Source organism: Puma concolor, chromosome B3 (assembly GCF_028749965.1).
Source record: "Puma concolor isolate L17-30 chromosome B3, mPumCon1.1.hap2, whole genome shotgun sequence".
NCBI classification, from domain to species: Eukaryota; Metazoa; Chordata; class Mammalia; order Carnivora; family Felidae; genus Puma; species Puma concolor.
This window is the reverse complement of record NC_141672.1, coordinates 130,258,023-130,274,828: the sequence shown is the minus strand read 5'-3', so window position 1 is coordinate 130,274,828 and position 16,806 is coordinate 130,258,023. Positions and strand designations below refer to the sequence as shown.

General features: G+C 48.7%; 1 protein-coding gene across 4 annotated transcripts in view; it reads left to right on the top strand.

Moving 5' to 3' along the window:
- The first annotated feature begins 3,134 nt into the window (after positions 1–3,134).
- LRRK1 (leucine rich repeat kinase 1) overlaps positions 3,135–16,806 on the top strand; it is a 133,096-nt gene continuing 119,424 nt past the window's right edge. Inside the window, exons 1-2 of one of the 4 annotated variants that reach the window (XM_086711396.1) lie at positions 3,135–3,155; positions 8,840–9,055. In XM_086711396.1, coding sequence (XP_086567522.1) covers positions 8,959–9,055 — 97 coding nt within the window. In that variant the 5' untranslated portion in view covers positions 3,135–3,155; positions 8,840–8,958. Of the gene's footprint in view, positions 3,156–3,231; positions 3,523–8,839; positions 9,056–15,265; positions 16,070–16,806 lie in introns of those variants that run through there. The other 3 variants (XM_086711395.1, XM_086711397.1, XM_086711398.1) reach the window with 3 other exon arrangements.

Here is a 16,806-nt window from a genome sequence, read left to right as displayed (position 1 = left end):
CATGTTTTTTCCTTTAAGGACCAAACTCATTTTAATTCTATCGGTGGCCTTCCTCTTTCTCAGACCTTCAGTACAAAATGGCTTGGAGTAAAGCAGTATCAGTAGTTGAAGATGAAAATTCCATTTGCTGAATCCATCAGGCCACGCATTTAGCCTGTGTGGGAAACCCGCTTGCGTGGGTTTGTGGGTGGAGGCAGGCAGCAAGCTTGGCTTCAGAGGCTGTGCATCTTAGTTGGTGAAGTTGAAGCTGTCACCTAAGCTGCCCGAGTCTGTTTTGGTGAGGGTGTGATTGTGGAAAAGGGTGGGAAGGACAGCACGGGAATTGAGGGGAAATAGAATTTAGGGAAAATACTGCATCCCACTTCTGTGTGCACAGGTTTGCATTTTCGTCGCGAGGATCTGAGTGTTTGGGTCTCACCCACCTTAAGTTTCTAAGGCTTTGAACCAAGAAGCTTCAATCACCAAGTCGTGAGCTGACACAGGTTGGGCCAAGAGCATCCTTTGTTCACTTTGGCCATGAGGTGGCAGGGTGCCACCTTTTAAGTGAAAACTTAAGGGAGGCTTGGATCAGATTTCTCTTTTTAAAAAAAATTTTTTTTAATGTGTATTTATTTTTGAGACAGAGAGAGACAGAGCATGAAAGGGGAGGGTCAGAGAGAGAGAGAGGGAGATATAGAATCTGAAGCAGGCTCCAGGCTCTGAGCTGTCAGCACAGAGCCTGACGCGGGGCTCGAACTCACAGACCGTGAGATCATGACTTGAGCCGAAGTCGCACGCTCAACCAACTGAGCCACCCAGGCGCCCCGAGATATCTCTTAATGTATACACTTAATGTATGTATGAATTTCTTTAGAGACTTTCCATTTCTCAAGCTAAATGTCAGCAGAAAATTCTAGAAAAATGGCCTTTTCCTTCATTTGGTTTGCTCTCTGACGGGAACCATTCTGGGGGCACAGACTGGCCGTCATGTGTGTGGATGTACACGCCTGCATTTGTGTGTTTGTGGTGGGAGGGGGCCACCAGAGGTGGGCACATTCTCTAAAAGCAGACCCTTTGGAATCTCCTAGGTTTTCCTGATAGTGGATAAATAATTTTTTTGATGTTTGTTTATTTTTGAAAGACAGAGTGTGAGTGGGGGAGGGGCAGAGAGAGAGGGAGACACAATCTGAAGCAGGCCCCAGGCTCGGAGCTGTCAGCACAGAGCCTCATGTGGGGCTCGAACTCCCAAACTGTGAGATCATGACCTGAGCTGAAGTCCCACACTTAATGGACCGAGCTACCCAGGCGCCCCTGGATGGAGAATTTTTAATGTCCTTTCCCCTAGCATATATCTGACTTGAGCTTGAAGGTGGATAATAAGGGATTTTTTTTAATTTAATTTATTTTAGAGAGAGAGAGAGAGAGAGACAGAATGCAAGTGGTGAGAGGCAGAGAGAGAGGGAGACACAGAATTCGAAGCAGGCTCCAGGCTCTGAGCTGTCAGCACAGAGCCTGATGTGGGGCTGGAACTCATGAACTGTGAGAACATGATCTTAGCTGAAGTTGGCTGCTTAACTGACTGGCCACTCAGATGCCCTAAGGGATTTTTTTTAGGTGTCCAGGAAGTAATGTCTGAGGAAAGTGAGTTCCCAGCTGAAGAAATGACTAGAAGACAGTGTGGGTGGGGTGGTGGGGTAGCAGTCAGCCACAGAAAACAGTGGGAGTGGGGAGGGGGGCAGCAGTCAGTCACTAGGCCTTAAGGAGGCAGAAATGTTAGGTCGGGGAGGTAGTATCCACCTGACTCCACCTTAGGAAGTGTCATTCCAACATGAGATGCTGAGAACCCGGGTAGGCAGAGCAAAAGCTAGAGGACGAACAGTCAGTGCGGGTCAAGAAGCAGCAAGAATAAATCCTAAATGACCTGTAATAACCTTCCCATGCAAACCCATGACAAATCATGCCTAACGAATAGAGTTAAATGCTGGGATGCAATCAGCTCAAAGAAGTCCACTCGGCTGTTCCCTACTTTGTAGACATTCCCTAGCCTATTCCCAAACTCATGTAAAAGGGAAGTTCAGTTGCCCCCTGCCACACTGGCCACAGGAGCCCCGGGTACTGGGCGTGCTCTTCCCCCTGGCGCCGCTAGATGGCGGGGCCGTGCTCCTCGGAGTCGCCGCACCGCGATTGCCGCGCTCACTCAGGAAGGCGACGCCACGCCCTGCAAATTATTAGGGACTTTTCGGTAGCAATCACACTGCTGCCTTTTGAGTGCTGGAATTGGGACCGAAGTATTGAGGACAGGATTGCAAAACTGCACCCACCCTTTTGCAAGGGCGTTCCGTGGCAGGAGAGCTGGGGGCGCGGCCTCCTGGGAGCAGAGCAAAGCTGCCCGATTGTGCCCTTGCCAAGGGGCCACTACTGAGAGCGTCCTCGAGTTCGTGCGGGGGTCGTGCGGGGGACCCTGCGGCTGCCTGGCGTTTGTGAAATGGCAGTGAGGGTGGTGGCGATTTGTCTGTCTTACGCTAAATCCTGGGAATGTTCCAGTCATAACATTACATGAGTCTAGGGTGCGGGTCCTGCTGGGCTGCAAACCATTTACTTTATTCCAAGCAGGCTTCTCTTGCTGGGGTGGGCACGTGGAGCCAAATCTGATGCCTGCCCGCAGCATGGACGTGTGTCTTTGCGATCTGCGTTCGTATAATGGCCGCAGGGGTGTGATGAACATACTTACATTAGGTTGAAACCTAAGAAATTGCCAACATTCCATGTTTTATCTCCCCCGCCAAAACGCCCCACCCAATTAAAAATGATTCACCAAATAGTGACATCCTCATACATACATCCATAATTAAATTGGTACATTCATGTGATGGAAGGGGTACAGTTTGCCAAATACGAAAGCTTTAAAAATATGTATTTCCATACCGCCCTATAGTTGTACATAAGTGACTATTCCCGGCCTTTTAAATATTTACTGCGAGTCTACGCCTAACAGCTGCAAGTCAGAGGTTAATTGGCATATTTAGCTCCCCGAGCAGAGCAGAGGGAAAGCTGGGTTGAGCTGAGAACCTACCAATCTTGTCGCTGCGCGTGCCCCGAGACGAGAGAGCAGGGGACCCAAACCTGGAGGAGACCTCGCGCTACAAGAAGGGCTCGCGGGCCTTGCGGCCTCCAGGGTAGGAGCGGCGAATCTTGGCACCTCCGGCTTTCGGCTAGGGAAACTGAGGCAGGCCACCGTAGGGACCCCTGGCGCCCCTCGTGGGCAGAAGCAGCAGCGGCCGACCTTCACCGCGCGCGCTCTTCGCGCCGCCCGCTCACCCGCCCGCCCGCGGGCCGCAGGATTGAGGAAGTGCGTCTGGGCCCTGCCCGGCCCCGGCGCTCGCGGCCGGAGGCGCAGGGGGGCGGAGGGCAGGGGGACGGCCAAGCCCCGGCCCGCTGGAGTCCGCCCCTCCCGGCCCGCGGGCCCAGCCCCTTGTCCCAGGCGCCCGGGGCCGTGCCCCGCCGCCGCCGCCGCCGCCACCGCCGCCGCAGGTAAGTGCCCGGGTCCGCGCCCCGTGGGGGGAACTCGCTGCCTCCCGCGGCGGGTCGCGGGGAGCCCGACTCCGCAGCCCAGGCCCGCGCTCCGGGCGGCCTCGTGCTCCGCCCAGGTGGCCTTTGCCCGGGGGCCCCCGAGGGTGCGGGCGCGGGCGATCTCCGTCTGGCAGCCCCACGGCCTCCCTGGCCCGCGGGGTGGGGGAGGGTGCGCGGTCCGGGAGGGGCGGGGGTGCAACCCCGATACCCCGCGCCGGACGGGGCCGGGGGAGCCGGGGCAAGAAACAAAAGTCGGAGGCTACACCAGGGCGTCTACAGGTTTCCTCCGCCTTTGGAGAGAACCTCTTCCTTCAGCCTGGCACGGGCGGAGTGTGAGCGCTCCTGTGTGCGGGCGAGTGTGAATGCGTGTGCCCAGGTTCTGGCCGATCGTGGAGTTGGGGGGGCGGGGGGGTAGGTTCTGCTGAAGGGGGCGGCCCAGCGCGCCTGCACCCCCCGAAGAGTCCACGGGACGCGCGGCTCTGCCCAGGTCTGGATAAAACCCGCCATCTCTGTGGCGGTCTCTGAGGGCCACCTTTCCTGGCAGGGGTTCGGAGACGGAGTGAGGACCGGGACGGGCAAGGAGCGGAGCCTGGGAAGGCTGAGGCCAGAGGAAGATGGTGAGGGAGAGTTTGGGGACCTCTGGCCGGCTCCACCTGGCCCTGCACAGTTGGAGGCCAGGAAATTTTCTCCCCAAACACATCCGCAGGGGTCAGAGAGGCAGAGAAACAGGCGCCTGTAGTGAAGTGTTCAGCAAGGCTCTCAAAGAATATGCTCTTTTTAGAGTTTGGAGGTCATCCAGCGATTGTAACAAAGTACCCAGACATTAAAGGGACAAGTGGACTAGGAAGATTTTGGAAAACATTAACATTAAAATGCCTTTTGTGATTTGACTTTAATTACCTTTGCTTATGTCCCTGAAGAATAAAGGAATTAAGTTAAAAACATACAAACCTCACACCTGATTTGTCCCTAAAGGAGGTTTTGGGGTCAGCCAGACTTTCCCTCCCCCAAGCTTCCACATCTCAGGAAATAGCTCCCTAGTCAACTCAGTTGCTCAGTTGCAGGGAATTCGCCCCCAGCCTGTACCTCCATCCCTTGAATTCAGTGTTAGCAAGTTCTGTTGGGTTTACCTAGGTGTCTGGGCTGAGCCCTTCCTTCCCACAGTCTCGACCCTAGCCCGAAGGTATCAGCATCTCTCTCCGGTATGATTGCAGTCCTCCCCTCTCCAATTCTTTATTTGACAGCCAGAGTGATTTTCTTTTTTTTTTAATAAGTGAATCAGAATGTGATTTACTCCCAGAATGTGATTTAATGTGAATCAGTCCTCTGCTTAGAACCCTGCCATGGCTTCTCTCCTTGTGATTGGCGTGAAATCTAGGACACCTCCTTCCCCTCAGTTGATCCGGCCTCTGCCATCATCAACCACCTGGCCATTGCCCAAGCCACCCCTGCCCCCCACCAGCCACCCTGGCCCAGCTCACTCTCCAGCATGTGGCCTCTGCAGTGCTGGCCCTGGAGTCTTCACATGGCCAGCATGTTAAGCTCAGCCTCTTTCTCAACAACCCTCTCTCGCTGTCCTTCTGGAGCCTCCCCTGGTGTTGTGTTCCTTCTTCATGTATTTCATTTCTCCTTTAATTACCTGGCAGTCTCTTCTGGAGCTCCAGGGACACAGACCAGTATTGCTCACTGCTGGGTCTTCACTCCCAGAACTAAGAGGTGCCCAGGACACATGGTATAGTGATGGAATGGTGAATGGACAGCCTTAACCCGTTTGTGGTTTCAGACTCCTGAAGGGCTTCTGTTCCCAAACCCCTTGGGTGCTCATCTGAGATGGAGACCACACATTTCTCTGGTCTGCAGCTCCATGATATTTTGATGCTCACAAATCCATTAAACACATTTTGTAGCAAGCCAGTAACTAGTCAGGGAGACTAGCAGTGCCAAAAGGATGTCAAGGACCATGGGCCAACCATCCCTACCAGGCTTCTCATTCAAAGAAATTACTGGATAATATGAGAATTACTCACATGCTTTATTTGCAAGCGTCTTCGGTACTGGCAATCCTTTCCAAGCCTTCTGAAAAGACAGATGAGCAGGTGCAGGTCCTCCTATGTTTCTCTCTATTTATCCTGTGTCTGAAACTTTGTAACTGTCCCTTCCTGACCAGCTGTAAGTTTCATGAATTACATGGCAGTTCACTCCATGGAAAGGGCCCAATGAAAACATCTGTACAAAGGTCAAGTTCCTTTTTTTCTTTTTTCATTAAGTATTCAGGTTTATTCGTTAATGCAGGTATAAAGAACTGGCAAATGAAAATTGGTGAGGTTTTAAAGATTATTAAAATAATTATTACAAAAAAAAAATCCTCTCGAAACTCTCTTAAGAATGTATATACACCATGATGGCAAGATAGACCTGTAACTTACAACCATGATTTGTTGCATTGATCTAAACCCAAAAGGAGCAGGAAGAAGCAAAGATCCGTTTGAGGGCAAAAATTGAGCAAAAACTGAGTTACCTCATTTTAAAACTTCTACCTTAGAGTCTAAGCCAACATACAAATTGCAATTGAAAAACTCCAGTGGTAAAAAATCCTTCATTGGTAAAGTGATTTTTCAAAAGGAAACTGAAAATGAAAAGGGGAACAAAATGTGCTGGGCAAGGGTTGGCCTAAAATATTTTAACGATTTTTTTTTTATCACTTAAAAGCATTCTATGGTAAGACACTTCTGTTTTCAGAAGGAACATCTACTAGCATTTGGATTTTGAGGTGTTGTTAGGTGTATGTGGTAGCTGATTTTAAGAGGTGTTTGAAAGCAGATAGGAACTGTGCCTCTTGGTTTCTGAATGTTACTGTAGGATTTGGAGCCTTTTTATTTATTTAGTTTTTTTAATGTTTATTTTTTGAGAGGGAGAGAGAGAGACAAAGCATGAGTGGGGGGAGAGGCAGAGAGGGACGGAGACACAGAATCTGAAGCAGGCTCCAGGGTCTGAGCTGTCAGCACAGAGCCTGATGCAGGGCTCGAACTCACGAACCGTGACCTGAGCCAAAGTCGTACGCTTAACCAAGTGAGCCACCCAGGCGCCCCTGGAGCCTTTAATTTAAGACGGAGATTATTTTCGTCTTCAAGTTGATTTTCCTGTCTCAATTTGATTTTCCTAATCAGGTTTTGCAATCTACAGTGCTTTGATGGTCTCCTAAATTTTGTCCAGATTGATCATTTCTCCTTGGAATTTTTAGGCTCCCAAACTTCAGACACAGGCTTTCCTATGTATGGCTTCCTCAGACCTTTCACTCTTTAGTTCAGAAAGGTGGGGGTGCATCATGGACGAGTCCTCTGGGGCAGGCTTTCCAAGCTCCCCCTTCCCCTGCCTGTAGGAGTACAACCCACCTGGGCCAGGTGCCCGATTTCCAGACTCTAAGATGAGACAGCCCCAGTGCTCTGCCCTCCAGCCTTGATGTTCTGAGCTTGTTAATCAGCGAGTAGCAGGGAGACCCTGCTGGTCTCCCAGGCCTCCTGCTGGTATTGTAGGTAAGAACCACAACTCTGGCCCTGTTGTAGAAAGTGATTCCAGAAAATTTACCTTACTTGAAATCACATAGCCACCCCAAGAGGTTCCCTGGGTGAGAGGCTGCATGTCTATTTTTAACAGATGGGAAAACTGAGACACACATAAGTTTTGGCTTGAGGTCACACTGCTGATCTGTGACAGAGACAGTCCAAGCCTTTGACATCCAACCTGTGCTTTTTTCCTTTCCATATTGTCTTGGGTATGATTTATATGACCTTGATTTTTTTTTTTTTTACTACACTTTATCAGTCTCCATTTCAGAGGTATGTGTCTCAGAGAATAGTTGCTAATTACTTATGTAATGGTTCTAGAAGGTTCTGAGCAGGTTCTAGAAGGTACCCTGAACAGTATGGGCACTGAGCAAGCTACCAAATAAGGCTGGAAGAGCACTGGGGCTGCCTCATCTAGAGCCTGGAAATCGGGCACCTGGTCCAGGGGGGCTGTACTCCTAAAGGCAGCGGAAGGGGGAGCTTGGCAAGTCTTGCCCCAGAGGACTTGTCCATGATAGTATAGACTCTACACCAACACTAATAGAAACACACACATTTCATATACTAATCCCCTCCCCACTGTGCAATGTATCCCATGCCAGGCCTGAGCTGGACCTGGGTCTTTCCCTCAAGGCAATGGATGTCACCTGTGTTGGGGGCACCACCCTCCCCCCAAGTTCAGTGGGAGCCCAGCATGAGAGAACCGCACTCTGCTTCGGCATTTACCACAGTTGTACTGGTTTGGGGCCAGATAAGTCTCTGTTGTGGGTGGTGCCCTGTGCATTATAGGAAGTACAGTAATATCCCTGACCTCTACCCACTAGTTGTCTGTAGCACCCAGACCCTGAGTTGTGATGACCAAAAATGCCTACAGACATTGCCAGATGTATCCAGGCAGGCAAAATGTGGGGCTCCTTTCTGTTATCCCCCAGGGTGCACACTGACTTGTCTTCATAACCAGTACCAATGCCTTCTGGAACCCTCACTTCAGGACTGTTGCCTGGTTGCCTCTTTGGGATTACATGCTTGCCTCTGGGCTTCTGGAAGAGCTGGTCCTGGGCAGAGGGGAAACCTTATATTGTGACCAGTTTAAAGTGCATCTGCCCCACCCCAGCTGGAGTGTGAGCCCCTGAAAGCAGAAGCCTCGAGTAGTCATATCGATGTCGCTGTGCAATTGACAAGGGTTATGTGTTGACTAAACAATGGCTGAGCCCTTACCAGTAGGTGTCTGTCATTGTTGGGGTTTCTTAGGACTGTTTTTAAGTAGACATGATCAGCGGGGTGCAAGTTGGGGTGGGGGCAGCTCATCCTTTCACTGCCCCCACCTGACTGGGCATGGCTAGACAGACGGAATGTCAGGAATGTTGCAAGAAGAGAAATACCTGTGCGATGTATAAATAGTAAATGTATTGGGGCCCCTGGGTGGCTCAGTTGGTTAAGCGTCTGACTTTGGCTCAGGTCATGATTTCATGGTTCGTGAGTTCGAGCCCCGCAACAGGCTCTGTGCTGACTTCTCAGAGCCTGGAGCCTGCTTTGGATTCTGGGTCTCCTCCTCTCTCTGCCCCTCCCCAGCTCATGCTCTGTCTCTGTCTCTCTCTCAGAAATAAATAAACATTAAAAAAAAAACATTAAAAAAATAAAATAAATAGTAAATGTGTGCAAGGGTACAAGAAGGAACTTAACAATTAAGAAAAGCTTTCTGATTTTATAATGTTTTTCACCACCAGAACGAGACTGCTTTCTGCTCAGCCATGATGGCGTGTCTGTGCCTCAGTCCACCCTCCGGGCAGCGGTGGCGGCGGTGACCCTGGCCAAAACTGACTTGGAGAATAGCCACCGAGGGTTGATGGCTGGCATGTCTCGGCGACCGCCCAGCATGTACTGGTGTGTGGGTCCAGAGGGCTCAGCTGTGTGTCCAGAACGTACCATGGAGACCCATAATGGTAAGAGCAGGGCCAGTCTCACATGCTGGGCACAACCTGCAGTTCCTGTCCTGTGGGGAGTCTAGAACCAGGGGTGTTCAACCCGAGGGTTGAAAGTCTCATTATAAAACTTATCGTGGGATTCTCACTTAAATTCTAAACATTAGGGGCTGTGGGCCAAAATTTATTATGGAGTCAAGGATCCTAAGAATCAGGGCATTACTTCATGTTGCTTAAAGGTTTTTTGATGGGGATTTGGTTTCATGATAAAAATGATGCATATTTATTAAAAAAGAGAGAAGTAGGAAAAAAAAAATATTGCCCAGAGTGCCACTGCCCTAAACACAAGCACTGCTACTGTCTTGAGATGTTCTCTTCTAGTCTGCTTCCTTCTGGGCTTCAGGGATTTTGTTTTAATTTTGTAGTGTATAGTTTACTATCCTACTTTTTTCCTCCTAAGTTCACCAGTCACCTAGCTCGTATGATCTGGTGAAACATCTTACGTGGGAACACTGTGTAAAATGATTGACCTAGTCCTCACTCTCCTGTGGGGTGTGTGGGGATATATAGGTTGCTTCTAGTTGCTGAATCTTACCAAAAACATCCCCTCCTGTTTTTACACTTAGTTTTAAGACTATTTCCATAAAGTAGATTTGTAGGGAGATTATTAGGTTTGAACACTTTTAAGCCTCTTTATACGTATGGCCAGATTTCCACTAGAGTTAGTTACACCACTTTTAAAAAATTTTTAATGTTTTTATTTATTTATTTATTTATTTATTTATTTATTTATTTATTTATTTATTTATTTTTAGAGAGAGAAAGAGAATGTGAGTGGCAAAAGGGCAGAGAGAGAGGGAGACAGAGAGTCCCAAGCTGGCATCACACTGTCAGCACAGAGCCCGACACAGGGCTCTATCCCACGAACCGTGAGATCCTGACCTGAGCTAAAATCAAGAGTTGGACACTCAACTGACTGAGCCACCCAGGCGTCCCTATGTGTTTTACCACTTTTAACACTATTAACACAAGTTAAGAGGATGGCAGTGACACTGCTGAGGTTTTTTTTTTTATTCTTTTTTTTTAATTTTATTTTTTTTTCATTTCCTAATCAGTATTTTTTTAAATTTAAATCCAAGTTAGTGAATATATAGTATAATAATGGTTTCAGGAGTAGAACCCTGAACACTTACATATAACACCCAGTGCTCATCCCAGCAAGTGTCCTCCTTAATGCCCATCACCCATTTAGCCCATCCCCCACCCAGTATCCCACCAGCAGCTCTCGGTTTGTTCTGTGTATTTAAGAATCTCTTATGGTTGGTGCCCCTTCTGTTTTTATATTATTTTTGCTTTCCTTCCTTTTTGTTCATCTGTTTTGTATCTTAAATTCCACATATGAGTGAAGTCATATGATATTTGTCTTTCTCTGACTGACTTATTTCGCTTAGCATAAGACACTCTAGTTCCATCCACGTTGTTGCAAATGGCAAGATTTCATTCTTTTTTATTGCTGAGTCATATTCCATTGTATGTATATACCACATCTTCTTTATCCATTCATCCATTGATGGACATTTGGGCTCTTTCCATACTTAGGCTATTGTCAATAGTGCTGCTATGAACAATGGGGTGCATGTGCCCCTTAGAATCAGCATTCCTGTATCCCTTGGATAAATACCTAGTAGTGCAATTGCTGGGTCATAGGGTAATTCTACTTTTAATTTCTTGGGGGACCTCCATACTGTTTTCCAGAGTGGCTGCACCAGTTTGCAATCCCACCAGCAATGCAAAAGAGTTCCTTTTTCTCCACATCTTCGCCAACATCTGTTGTTGCCTGAGTTGTTAATTTTAGCCATTGTGACAGGTGTGAGGTGCTATCTCATTGTGGTTTTGATTTGTATTTCCCTGAAGATGGGTGATGTTGAGCATTTTTTCATGTGTCTGTTAGCCATCTGGATGTCTTTGGAAAAGTGTCTATTCATGTCTTTTGCCCATTTCTTCACTGGATTATTTGTTTTTTGGATGTTGTGTTTGATAAGTTCTTTATAGATTTTGGATGCTAACCCTTTATCTGATAGGCAGAGATACTGTTGTTAACAATAAATATTTGTTAAGTCCCTAGTACATACCAGGCACTAGATTCAGTGTTTTAGGTTGTTGAATTCTCACAATGACCTATAAAATGGATATTTACCCCCATTTTATAGCTGAGGAACTTGAGAGTAAAGAGATGTGTAGATACGTGGTGAAGGTCAACAATTTATAAGTGGCAGAACTGCTGTTTGAACCGTGTCTTAACTCTAGAATTTCTCGCCCTTAAAATCTAGGCCATTGTGTAGGATATGAGAGGGCCCATATGTTGGGTTTGAGAGGGCCAGGGTGTTTGTACCCTTCATCAAGTTAGCGATCCAACAGTGCACCTGGCTCAGCAGATATTGACAGTTACTCGAGTGTTTTTCTTCATTGAAAATGCCCAAAAGCTAACTAGGGTGATGTTCCTGGAAGACTTCTTTGTGCATAAATCAGATTATGAAATGGGAAAAGAATTTGTTTCTTGACATTGCCCAGCACTAAATGTTCCCAGAATGTTCGATTTGCATCCTTTGAAAAGTTATTTCTCTCTTAACGACGTATGTCTTTTTTTTTTTTCTCTCTTTTTGGCTGCTTGTTAGAAAGGTGACCTGTGGAAGAACATAATACCCGCTGTTTGGGTAGCACCTCTACTTTCCAGCTCCATTATTCTACCTATCTCTCCTCTTTGCAAGGGACATTGGGGTTTACTGGGTGGGTGACTGTGGCATCTGAAAAAACCCTAGAGGGGATCTGCCCAGTCCCCTTCCTGGTCAAGAGTTGATGACCTAAATGAGTGGCTCTCTACCCTCGCCCTCAGAAACACTGGGATGTCTAAACTACCATTGGCCAGGAAGCCCCTAGGCATAAGCATTTAAAAAAAGTGTTCCACCCCCTCTTCATGATTCTAATGTGCAGCTGAGACTGAGAATCAATGGGTCTAAATGGGTTGGGTCCGTAGAGCAGCACTTCCCAAATTGTAGTATATACTTGAATCCCCAGGCGATCTTGGTGACCTGCGGATGCCCACTGGGTAGGTCTGGGGGCCCCCAGAGCCTGTGTTTCTAATAGGCTCCCAGGTCATGCTGATGTTCTAGTCTACCCACCAAGTGCAAGGCTGAGATGATACTTTCTGAGGTGTCCACCCTAACCCCACTGATTCTTACGGACCCTGGGGACCTCGGTCAGTGGACTCTGAACAGACATGGATCCAGCCCTGCCTCCAGGCCTGAGATAAGACAGATAACCAGAAAATGTTCATGTGCACTGAGAGGCCAAGCACTGAAACTACCCAGCCTCCATTTTTTCTTCCCTTCGAGGTCTGTCTGGACTTTACCCTTCTCCCATAGAAGGGTTCCCCACTAGCTTAGAAAAAGCAGGCTCAGAAAAGTCTTTTCTGCTCCAGGGGCCTCTTTCCCCAGTGGAATCTCAGGATTCGCCACCACCCTGCTCTGAATGAACCATAGGACACACACAAGGGTACAGGAGCTTATGGGAGTCATGCAGCCCCCACTGGGGACTGCTCTGGGTGCTGGGGGTTGGAGGGAGGGGTTCCCCAGGGGAGGTGATGTCTTGTGAATCCCTGATGCTAAGGGAGGTGTTTACGTGAGGACAAAACACATAAACCACAGAGTTGAAGAAGATAAGAGGAAAGTGGCCTGAAATGCATGGGACAATTCTGTCCTATGGCTCAGCATTATGGCAATTATTTTCTCTGTTAAGGAATTATAATAGTAATTGAATTCTCCTAAGGACTCAATGAAGAAGTGCAAATTTATGCCCGCACTCCCAAGGTAGAAAGGTACCACAGGTGGTTGCAGAGGAGCTGAGGGTGGGAGTCCCGCCTTGGGACCCTCAGGGACGACTTTCAGCACTCCCTTCCTGCTGGCAATGGGCTGCTTACTTAGTGGCCAGACGTCAGGCACCTTCTGGCCTCCTATAGCCACCATTGAACCCCCGTGAGAGCAGTGGAAGAATGAGGGCAGAGGAGGACACCCCCCCCACTCCTTGCCTGTCCCCTCCCCAGAACAGCATCACCATGGGGACCTCCACAGGATCCCACAGGCACTGGGGATGTTAAATCTATTACCTGTGGCTCTGATGTTAAATCTATTACCAGAGGCCCTGCTAATTGCATGTTCGCTAGAGTGACGAGGACTTCTGTGACTGTCTTGTTTGAAACCCACAGGTTGCTTCTGACGGTGTTTTCTTTTTTTAAGTTTATATATTTATTTATTTTGAGATAGAGAGAGAGAGTGTGCGCACACAAGCAGGCGAGAGGCAGAGAGAGGGAGAGAGAGAATCTTAAGCAGGCTCCACACTGTCAGCGCAGAGCCTGACGTGGGGCTCGATCTCACAGACTGTGAGATTATGACCTGAGCCAAGATCAAGAGTTGGACACTTAACCAACCAACTTAAGCCACCCATGCGCCCCATGACTGTGTTCCTTTTCTTTTCACTGAGAGGGAAGCAGTGGGCAGACACACAATGGGATTCACACAATGTAAGGTTGGGGTTGGGGGAAGGGTGGGGAGCTTAAGGGCCTGCCTGTGGGGTTAATCGGGACTGCATTCAATTCTTCGTGCTGGGTGACCTCCACTGAGTGGCTCAACTTCTCCGAACCCTGATTCAGGCAGACACAGGATCTCAGTGGGATGCACCAATGACAGTTTATTTCTGGCCTCCACACCAGCAGGTGGCTGGGGAGGCTCTATTACACGGAGCTGTCTGAAGCTCTGCTTCACGTGACTCCTGTTCTTCTGAGACCAGGGGACGCTCTTCCCCTACCAATGGCAGAGATGCAAGTGGAGAAAGCAGAAGCATGCCAGTTCTCTTAAGGCCTTGGCTCAGAATGGCATGCTGTTGCCCTTGGCCAAAGCAAGTCACAGGGGAGAGCCCAAATCAAGAGCTCCATCCGTGAGGAGGCCGTGGCCAGGCTGTGGATGCAGACAGACATGAAAAATTGGTGTCCGCTGTTCCATCTGCCACGATGGGAGTTGGCGGGCTTCAGTCGTTTGGAAAATCAAATGTACCTTATATGTATATATTCTTATTTATTTATTTATTTATTTATTTATTTATTTATTTATTTAAGCAGCCAGCAGAGTGCCTTCCTCCCCTGAACTCCTACCTGGAGCCTATGTAACAGCTAACAGTGGAGTTGCTTTGATGGGCAGTAGTGAGGGGTGGGCTTGGTGAATCCCACCTGCGGGTCTTCACCTTGACCCCAGAGCTCTGCAGGCCCAGTTTAAAAATATCGCGTGTTGGATTTTATTTTCACAAAATGCAAATACACACACCAAGACCACAGCCTGAGGGCAGGTGACACTCAAAGGGTAGCACAGTCACATGGAGATTACAGCCACTGCTCTGTGCTCACCTGCAGGGTTTATGTTTTCTGCACTGAACTTGTGTTCCTTTTTCTGTTTGCTTCTTGTTTGTTTGTTTGTTTGTTTTTTGTATTATGTTTGCAACCAGAAGAATAACACTGCAATTTATTTTTAAAAGTGTTGACTTTTTAAATACCAATGTGTTGCGATTAGGATCTAACTGGCACACCTCAGCGCTCACGTTCAAGGTCAAATCCATTTCAGCTGGCCTCTTTCCTCCTAATTTCTTTCTGGAACAAATGGAATATTTGATTCCATGAGCCTGAAGCTGTACGCACCATTTGGGTTGTTCCCCCAGCAAATGGGCTGGCTCTGTCCTGCCCACCTTCTCCCAGACCTTCTGGGATCACAGGGAGCCCTGCTTCCCCACCCCCACTCCAATCCACCTAAGGAAAATTGCCAGGAAGCAAACCAATGAGACTCTGATTATAGTCAATGTAGGAGCAGCTTGCTTTCACTCCAGAAGCTCTCTCTTTTAAAAATGCTTGGAAGAGGGGTGCCTGGGTAGCTCAATCACTTAAGCATCCGATTCTTGATTTCAGCTCAGGTCATGATCTCACGGCTCGTGAGTTTGAGCCCGGCATCAGGTTCCGTGCTGATGGTACAGAGCCTGCTTGGGATTCTCTCTCTCTCTCTCTCTCTCTCTCTCTCTCTCTCTCTCTCTTTCCCCCTCTCTCCCTCTCTCTCTCTGCCCCTCCCCTGCTCGTACGCTCTCTCCCTCTCTCTCTCTCTCTCTCCAAAATAAACTTAAAAAAAAATGGTTGGAGAATAACATACTTTGGAAATGATAAAGTTATTACGATGCCTCCAAACATAGTTTAGAAAAAGATCCAAACATTAACAAAAATCAGGAAAGAACTCACGTTTTACTTTCGGGTTTGGGGTGCTGAGGCATTTTGTGTGTGTTTGCAGATGTGTACGAGGTGTGTTTTTCATGCCCTTACCTGTATGGGTTGTATACCTCACCTTGTGCCTGTTTAGAATGGCTAGCCCTTCCAAAGCCCAGGAAGGTGCAAGTACTTCACCAGTTGCCCAGTGGTCCCAGGGGGTTCTGCCTGTGCCTGTCCTGTGTTTGCTGAGCACAGCTGTGTCCCAGGAAGGCTTGTTGCAACCTTATTAGCGCTGTCAGCAGTCAGCTTGCCTGAAGTTCAAGAGGAACATTTAGAAAGTGTGGAGGAGTGTAGAGTGTGTATGGATAGATCGAGGGTCAGTGAGATACTGGGCTGGGGCTGTGGGGCCATCTATGTGAACAAACACATCATTATGCATTCTTCCTCGTCTGACACCAGTCAGAGTGGAAAAACCTGTACTGCCAGCTGAGGTGAGGCTCCCTGGAAAGTTGAGAGGTGAACAAACTTCTAGATAATTCAAGCCAAGAACTCTTGGTGAGCCTCTTCTGGATCGTGGAGGGTGAGGGGGGCTTGGGCAGACGTCACTGGTGGTGGCTCACATACCCCACAGCTCTGTGAGCAGTCCTGACTTCTGCTGCCTGCCTCTCAGAGCACTGTCCTCCACTGAACCAGCATGGACCAAAGGAGGAGAAGGAACATTCCAGAAGCTCTTCAAATCCCAGGTTTTTACATAGCCGCTTTTAGCGTCCTTCTCTTTTCCTTTTGCCTTTTTCAAATCTGTATTAAAAATAGCTTCCTAAGAGCCAAGGGGTTTGCTCGAGTAGGGGCTCTCTTCTTGCCTTCCAGAAATAGAACAAGGAAACAAGCTGAAATAGGAAGTGCCACTCCGGTGGTAGTGTGCTTTCTTGGCGGGCCGCTGGAAGAGATCCTACAGGGGACAGGTCCACACTGACGTGTGCCTTCCGGAGTGGAACTGCCAGCCCATGTGCCTGGAGGCGGTGTCCTGCTGGCGTCTGCCAGGCTGTGTGCATACCATGGGAGCCAGGAGGGCGGACAGGACTTTGCTTGGAAGGAGACCGAGGTCCAGGAGGATGTCCCAACCTCAGCCTGGCCTCAGGGGCAGCACTGGGCCTTCCAGGGACCACAGCCAGCATCCAGTAAGGAATCCCTTACTCAGTGAGGTGAAGGGAAGGGAGGCCAAGCCGTGGCCCTGGGGGTGGGAGAAACGGCTGTGGGCAGCCGTCCACTCGGGTAGCAGTTGACACAGCTGTGCTTCATGCCCACAAAGCCCTGCCCCACTGCAGAAAGCTCTGGATTTGATGGGGGTTTTTAACATTAACCTCCGTCTGTGGCTTGCGTCTTCTGATTATTTGTCCAGAATAACTTGCTTACCTCTAGCAATGGGAAACTGACTACTGCTCAAATAATGCCAGCCGTTCTATGGGCAACTCTGTTCGGA